Source organism: Aedes albopictus, chromosome 3 (genome assembly GCF_035046485.1).
Source record: "Aedes albopictus strain Foshan chromosome 3, AalbF5, whole genome shotgun sequence".
In the NCBI taxonomy this organism is placed as follows: Eukaryota; Metazoa; Arthropoda; class Insecta; order Diptera; family Culicidae; genus Aedes; species Aedes albopictus.
In genome coordinates this window covers 231,944,071-231,952,856 of record NC_085138.1, presented here as the reverse complement: position 1 = coordinate 231,952,856, position 8,786 = coordinate 231,944,071, and the positions used below count along the sequence as shown (strand labels likewise).

General features: G+C 40.2%; 1 protein-coding gene across 1 annotated transcript; it reads left to right on the top strand.

The window, feature by feature from the left end:
* The first annotated feature begins 1,432 nt into the window (after positions 1–1,432).
* On the top strand, positions 1,433–8,525 carry LOC109399842 (odorant receptor 22c-like). The gene is made up of 5 exons (XM_019672332.3): positions 1,433–2,384; positions 2,448–3,059; positions 3,119–3,208; positions 3,270–3,422; positions 3,542–8,525. The coding sequence occupies exons 1-5, from the start codon at positions 2,103–2,105 to the stop codon at positions 3,593–3,595; spliced, it is 1,191 nt and encodes a 396-aa protein (XP_019527877.1). The 5' UTR covers positions 1,433–2,102; the 3' UTR covers positions 3,596–8,525.
* Positions 8,526–8,786: the final 261 nt, after the last annotated feature.

Below are 8,786 nucleotides of genomic sequence, written 5' to 3'. Positions count from 1 at the left end.
AAAGTGATCAATTTGACCCCGGATTACGGAACCTTCTGAATCCTTTTGTCACTGGATTTAGAGAAAGCTTTCGACCCGTACATAAATTTCACTGAGTTCATGGCTTTGCTTTGAGTTGTTGCTCACGTTATCTTCCTGGGCAGTAGTGCTGTTAAGATCAATAAAAGCGATTTTTAAATTTCTCCGCAGATAAAAAGGTTGGTGTCACAAATATGGAGTTCGTGGAACTCTTGTATGGTGAGTCTGCTCTCTTGCAGTCGAAACAACTTCACTTCTGGAAATTCCATTACTTTCGACGAATCATTTGACTCACCCATACTAGCATTTGACGGTAAAGACGAGTAGTTTATTGCATCGGGGCCCACGGACAGATTCCACTCCGCATGATTCCACTCCGAGTAGCTCCGAAGAGCTCCGTTTGTTCGATTTGGAGCGATGTCATCCAAACAGCATTCAATTTTGAACGGTTTTATTCGGCACCATCTCCTTTAGCGGTTTCTTGTGCGAGTTTGAGGTTAGACTTCCGAAGGCGAACCAGCATGCCCTGTGTTGTATATGTATGTAATTGTAGCCTTCACTGTATTTATGTTTGTATACCCGTCATAATAAAGTTTAGTTTATATTGTCCAAGCAAACCGTCTACACGCTTTCTATAAACGATCCGTAGAAAATCACAACACCCTGCACTCTTCTGGTCAACCTACCTCATTTCTCATTGAACAGGACTATAATCTATTCATACAAATTTGCAGCACTGCTTAAAATCGGGTGTCACTGTTAGCAGCACCACCACGGATTAAGGTGGAAGCATTTATGGTAGTGTGTGTGAATCTTCATACTCGCACCAATACACTCTTACACTTTTATACAAAGGTAGCACCTTAGCTCAACAGGCGGCGGTGCCGTCGGTGTCGCATGCCGTTAGTATGGGAAAACAACAGAGTTGCATGTCTTCTTGATAAAGTGGTTTTCGGTTCGAGTATAAATTTGCTAGCCCGTTTTTGCTAGCCGAAAACTCCAATTTTCTAATGGATTGATAATATTTAACGTTCTGAAGAGCTGTTCTCTGTCAGTCTGGAAAGTGGTGTTAACCAGCCATGTCTTTGGTGCTGAACTATTGGTTAGTAACCTAGTCTCCTAAGTTTTTTATTCAATTCTGCGTTTGGTGAGCTTGATATCAAGACATCCAATAAGTGGACCTTATCAACAAGAATCAAAAATGACATGGTCTTGCTGAATAGGTACCCGTGCAATAACCGCTTCGATTATGTAGGCCCCATTACACCTTTAATTTGGAACTCAGATTGTAATGGAATCTGTAATGGAATCGACAAAATTGCTGAAATACTCACGGATTGGATCAGAACGTCACAAACAGCGGTACTGGTGGAAGAAGCCAAAACCTAGGACAACACAAACAACCACCGGCAGATTGAATTTTTTGGTTTGAAAATGTGGATAAAATTTAAAAAAAAAATACTTCAGCTGATCGAACTGAAGTTTGGAGGGAAATAAACGCGGCAAAAACTCATAAACAGTAATGTTGACAGGTGCGAAATCGAAAAATAAGATTAAGAAGATCGTTGTAATGTCACTTAACTTGCGGAATAATCGGTCAGAGTATTTGTTTTTCCAGCAAGAATGTACAAGTGACAGCTGGTTTCATCGACACAATCATCATCAAAATCCATTATCATTCCCAGAAAAATAGCTGGAAGCATTGATCCGTCCTAGACTTTTTGGCAAATTTTGTGAATTTCTTCTGATTGGCATAATATTGATTTCCAAAGAAAGAAGTTTCGATGTTTTGAGATAATTATTAATTTATTCATTTACGTACCCACATAATACAGTTGATTGCAAAAAATCACACGATCTGTCATACCTGCATGCAAACCACCTGTAGGCTCCAGAATCTGATCATGTGACTCTAGCAGGTGTTGGCGGCATCCATCCAATTATCCTATCACGATCGATGGATTGACACTTGGATGCTCGCTCAATAGGCAGTGCATAACTACTTGAAATTTAAATAACCATTCTCACTTGCTTCAAAACCATTGCCTATACCAGCATAGGACTTCAATTTCCAAAAGAAAATAATGGATTACCTAGCAAAGTTGAACAAATACCGCGTGTTTCAATATGAAATCAATTCGGCGGCTCAATTCTACCACGAAATGGTTCAACGGACGGATAAATTCAGCCGACTCCTTGGTGCTAATCTAATTAGACATGATTTCAGCATGATAAATCGCACGTTTGCTGTGATGGTTTGTTTGCATGCTACTTATATTTATCTTTTCACTACTTCAATGTATTACTACCGCAATGATATTGAAAAAATCCTGCTGAATATAACTACGATTGGATTTTCTATCCAGGTAAGTTTTGTTTGATTCATTTGTAATAATTTATCTGATTTATACATTTTTCTTCTTTGAAAGATGTTGGCCAAAATTCATCTGTACGCTTTTCGTCGTGAAAGAATAGTTGAAATTAACGATTTGAACCAAATATATTATGAAAACAAATATTTGGACAGTAAAACTGTGAAGGATGCGCTAATAAAAAGTGCGCGCTTGACATACGTTGTTGTAAAGTTGAATTTCATATTTTCATCTGCTTACTGGATTGTGATAATAACTGGTCCCTTAACGTACAGCATTATCACACAGAACAGACTTCTGCCGTTTGGTTTTGAATGGACACATTCCGACGATTGGACAGCCTACGCTATCAATTTCACGTCTCAAGCAATATTAGTTTTCTTTGTAGTTGTGGCAACAATTGCATCGGATGACACATTTATTGTTTATTTGTTGACGGGCTGCGGACAAATGGACGCCATCGTAGCTTCGTTGCAGGACATGAATGCCATGATCGACGGCGACGCCCAGGAGCGGAAAATCACCGAACAGCTCACAAGGATCATCAAACTACATCAGCATCTTTTGTTGTACATGACCGAGTTGCAGGATAAATACAGCGGATATTTCCTTATCACATTGGGAGTTCTATCATACATTATGATTGTATCTTTGTTCGCCTTTATATTGGTATGAAGGTGTAAGGTTGAAGAAAATTTATTACTTCTTATACTATTATAAACTTTCAGATAAACTGGGCTATGGGATTGGTGCTAGTATTGATTGGAACAAGTCAGCTATTTTTTGTCTGTTTTCTCGGTACTTACTTGAAGATGAAGGTAAATTTAATCAATGTAAATGCTACGTTCTTGAAATGTTTTGATCTTCTTTGAATTCCAGTACGACGAACTGCTTCTGGAAATATGGTTGCTTAAATGGTACAAGCTATCGATACGGAATCAGAAATCATATTTATTGTTTCTGAATGGTGCTCAAGTTCCACTCAGTCTGACGGCCATCTTCACACCGCTTGATATGTCGGCTTACCTGAGCGTAAGTATGCGATTGCGTAAAAGTACCAACTTTCGTAATGCTCTTTAATTCAGGACACTAAATAGTTTGTTTCGTGCAGCTATTTCAAGGCAGCTAAAACGATCTCATTTTCTTTTCAGATTCATAAAACACTGTATTCGGTTTGCATGCTTATGATGCAATTTACTGAATAAAAGTAGCATCATATCTCGCTTATAGAGTTTCCCATTAAATGGATTACACAATTGTTATATCCTATAACTTATAACTGTTCAACAATACTTATTAATTTAATTCAAAGTTTAAGATATTATGAAGAGATCTTTTTAGATTAATAAAAAAGGAACACCTTCAATTAGGTTTCGCCTCTGTCTCATGCAACGGCTTGGATTCAACTGAATAGCTTTTATTCCATGCTCTCAAGTCTCTCACAAGACTCTTATTTGCTAACACTCTTATCGTGGTTCACTCAGATCAGGGCAGATACTACAGTTGTCCCTTCTTGAGAAAAGACCATCATTTTAATTTACAAAATTCGATTGGATATTTCAATAATTCAAATCTCTTCAATTCTTCAAATCACCGTTCGATGAACGGTGTGCAGAATAGCATAAGGATTTCGGGTGAACTATCTTTCTTCTTCTTCTTTTGTTGTTGTCGGGGGACTTTCACCCGAAGGTCATTCGTCCCTTCAAAACTATTCAGAGCTATCCAGTTCATTCGAATCTCGATGGAGACTACGACAAGGTGATTGACATTCCTGCCTACTATTCAACATCGCCCTGGAAGGTGTTATGCGACGAGCCGGGCTCAACAGCCAGGGTAATATTTTCGCGAAATCCAGCCAATTTGCCTGTTTTGCGGATAACATGGATATTATTGCTAGAAAATTTGAAACGGTGGCAGAGCTGTACACCCGCCTTAAACGTGAAGCAGCAAAGGTCGGACTGGTGGTGAATGCGACTAAGACAAAGTACATTCTGGTAGGTGGTAGGACAAGCCTTGGCAGCAATGTTACGATAGACGGGATACTTTCGAGGTGGTAGAAGAATTCGTCTACCTCGGTTCCTTGCTAACGGCTGACAATAACGTGAGCCGTGAAATACGAAGGCGCATCATCAGTGGAAGTCGTGCCTACTATGGGCTCCAAAAGAAACTGCGGTCAAAAAAGATTCATCCCGCACCAAATGTACCATGTACAAGACGCTAATAAGACCGGTGGTTCTCTACGGACACGAGACAAGGACCATGCTCGAGGAGGACCTGCAAGCACTCGGAGTTTTCGAGCGACGTGTACTAAGGACGATCTTCCGCGGCGTGCAGGAGAACGATGTGTGGCGGAGAATTATGAACCACGAGCTCGCTGCACTTTACGGTGAACCCAACACCCTGAAAGTGGCTAAAGCTGGACGCATACGGTGGACAGGGCATGTTGCAAGAATGCCGGACAACAACCCTGCAAAGTTGGTGTTTGCTAACCATCCGGTTGGTACAAGAAGGCGTGGAGCGCAGGGAACACGATGGGCGGATCAGATGGAGCATGATCTGGCGAACGTTGGAGAGCTGTAGCTGCAAATCGAGTATTATGGCGGCAAATTGTTGATTCAGTGTTATCATGAATTTGATGTTGAACTAAATAAATGAAAAATGAATAATTCTTCAAAATCAAACACGTTGACACCACAGCTTCAGCGTGTTCCTGTCCCGCTGTTTTGCGCAGTCTACGATCGCGTTTTGATAGGACTCCTAACTTGCTTGATCTACTTCCTCTCGTGGATGGCTAGAGGCATCGAATCCTCAGAGAATCCAAGGAAATCATCTTCCTCTTCTATCGAGTTCCTTCGACATTTGTTCGTCGTGGTGTTTGGAAACTGTATCTTCGTCCTACCTCGTTTGGATTCGTAATGCCGCCTTCAACTGTCATCTGTGCGCATTAGTTTTGTGTTTGCAAATCAGAATCTGGAAAATGCGTTCTACAAATACAGCCTCCAACCATCTTGGAAACTTGTTAGCTTATCGCCCGCTACGGGTTTGCTCTTTTCATTCTGTAGTACATCTGAAGTTATTTCTAATTCCTCTTCTTCTAGTTTGGATTTTCCAGAATGTTGCATAGCATTTGTCAAGTGATTCTTATATGCTTTGTTGGGATTAATCAAATCCACTAACATTTTTGGCTTGAATGAAAGCATTTTTTTTGAAGGAAATGCTCCATCTTCTCCAGAGCTACTATTCTTTTTATTAATTTATCTTTAACATCCAAGGTTGCTCAACATCAGTGACTACCACATCCGGCAATCCGAATCTCGCAAACATACAAGCATTTTTTTATTTACCATTGTTGCCGATGTTTCTGAACGCATCCATTCGATTTCAAGCCACTTAGTGTGACTGTCCACAATCTAAAGGAAGTTATTCCCGTCAAGATAAAAAAAATCTGCATGTAAACGACTAAAAGGACGTGGAGCTTCTATCCAAGAACCTAATGCTTCTGGTTTTCTTAAATATATGTTTTTTTTTTTGTTTTCTTTCCTGTTCTGTATAAAGTATTCCGTAGAAAATTACATAGCTAACAGGCAATCCAATCGGGTGTAGCACTTGAGTTATGTTCATCATTCATGATTTGAACCAAATATATTACGAAAATAAATATTTAGGAAGTAAAACTGTTAAGGATGCGCTAATCAAAAATGCACGGTTAACATACGTTCTTGTACAGCTGGATGACATATTTTTGTTTGCTCTATGGGTTGTGATAATAACTGGTCCTTCCACGTTTTCTATCCGGGGATCCGGACTACTTCCAGCAGGCAAAAGGGGTAATCCCTACGAGCGGACTTTGGTATACTATGATATAATCACCGTAATAAATCTTAATCACTTGGGGGAATTCTTCCGGGAGTAACTCAAGCAACGCGTGTATCTTGTTCGAGTGTTGAACACATAAGAGAGCGTCCAGGCTCTGTTTATTATTATTTATAACAATGATTGCGCAACTGCGCATACGCTTGCGCGTACCTGTGCGCAAGCGGCTAATGACAGTTAATGATTATTTTATTACACTCTAAAGTGCATCAACACAAAACAAAGTACAATATACATTAGTCCTTCCCCCTTCGGGAAGAATGAACTTCAGAATGAACAGTTATTCAAAATACAGAACTTTTCTTATTCCAGATAAACTAACTATTCTCGAAAGCCTGGGTAAGCCAGTAAGCCTAACCACATTTAATATACATTTTCTTTTTCTTATTTGTTTGAATATGTTCGAACGCCAATATAGGCGATTAAGCTCTAGCATTACGAATTTTCTTTCATTATTTCTACGCACTACTATTTCACCACTATTGTCTCTCATTTCTTCGTTATTACTCCGATCTGGTAATTGCCAGACATCGTTTCCTTCTGCGATTACTCCTCCAGGTTCCTCAACAGTCAGCATCGACCGACCAGTTTTGAACGCTTGAATCGACAGCCTCGGTTGCTTCGGCCCTCGTCGTTCAACGAACCAGTCTCGGGTTGGATGTGTGGTAGAGGTCGCCTCTTGGATCGCCTTATTTATAGTCTGTAATAATATTGTTGTAAAGCATTTTAAAAAAACACGTAGAAACACTAAATTGTGGGAAATCATGCTTGTAAACAAATTGCTTTATGGAAGGGAAATAAACCTCCAACGTCACGTCATTGATTTTAAAACCAATAAAAATTAGAAATATCTGGATTTCAGCACTCAACTCAATCACTTCTAAGATCCAGGAAAAAATCCCGTACTCTCGTTTTACCTTTTCTACTAGTCTTTCTCTCCAGCCATTTTCAGCAGGATTGTATGAAGATTTTTTTTTTTTTTTTATCCAAACTGTTTATTTGTTTTGGCTCAATTGTTTAAATTAAAACTCTACGGAGCCGACAACTGGGTGAATAATTAAATTTAAGTATTCTACAATCATTCAAAATGTACTAATAAAAAACTCTTCTTGTGCATTTTTTCTTCGGTCGTGGCACTGAGCCGGAACCTTGGCTGGAGCTGGAGCCACCGCCCGAAGCTGCAAATTGAGCTCGCCGCTGAGCCGCCTGAGGATTCACTACTGCTTCCTGTACAATGTTAGACATTTCTTCCGATGTGTTACCATTTGTCTTCCGATGCATATCATTTGTAGGCATTGTCTCTTCTCTGTTATTGATTTCGCAAACATCCAGCTGTAACTGATCCGCATTTCCTTTTTCATCTTCCTCCTCCTCCTCCTCCTCCAAAACTTCGATGATTTCGTCCGGCAATGTTTCTTCTAAATCATTTTACACTTGTGCGACGGCGTTCCCAGACACAATTCCAGCATACGACATTTTCTTCTGCTTCCTTCCAATTTTCTCCTGCAATTTCCGCTGTGGGCAGGCGTCCTTCCTGTGTCCCTCCGCTTGACAGAAAAAACAAGTATCCATCAATCCATCGTAGTACACTCTCCCTTCCCGGTCGGCGACATCAATCGTCGATGGAATATTTGTTTCGACTTCCATATGCACGCCTCGAACTCCAGTAAAAATGTGCCCAAGACCCGAATCCGGTGGAAATTTTTCGCGGATTACACGATGCACTTTTCCAAACGCTCCAAGAACCACCGACAAACTTTCATCAGCCAATTCCGGAGGCAGATCAAATATGCGGACGTATCGCACATTGGTACCCGCTATCGACATTTGTACCTCAATAGACTTTCCATTGGAATAAACAAATTGCCGTGGCTCCGCGTTCCTCCGCAATGATTCCTCCATGGCATCTCGGGATGTAAATTTTATAAAAAGCGAACGATCATGAGCCGTTTTATAGATAGTCTCTATAAGCATAACGTCCGTGTCTAGCCGTTTCATAAAGTTCGCGACTTCCATCCAAGACGGCCGTGGACTGCCCGCTGGAAATCGGAACTGAACGGTATTAATAAACAGTTCGCTCATATTGCTACGATGGCTTGATGCTGTTTCTGCTATTTACACAGAATGCACAACCAGAAAACAATAAGGTGATCGATCGACAAAAGAAAGCAAGCGCGCGTGATTCGATTCGACTGTATCGAAGCAAAAAAAGACTATATGACCGAGTACAACAATCCGTCTGCATCCGACGACAGCAGCGGCCAAACTCCTGTATGAAGAATTGTTAAGTATTTGTGTTTGTATAAATGTGTGAATTGAATGAGAATTGAAATAGAAACCATCGTCCGACAATATGTCTGGCAATCCAAAACAATCAATAAGTTTTGATGAAGTTTTCACTCCGCACTTTACCTCCACCCATTTAGAGAAACTACTTACCAACAATAAGAAGACATTTTGCTTAAAACGAAAATCAACTGTGTGTTTCTTACTAAATGGTTTCTCGGCAGGTTTACTTTTTGT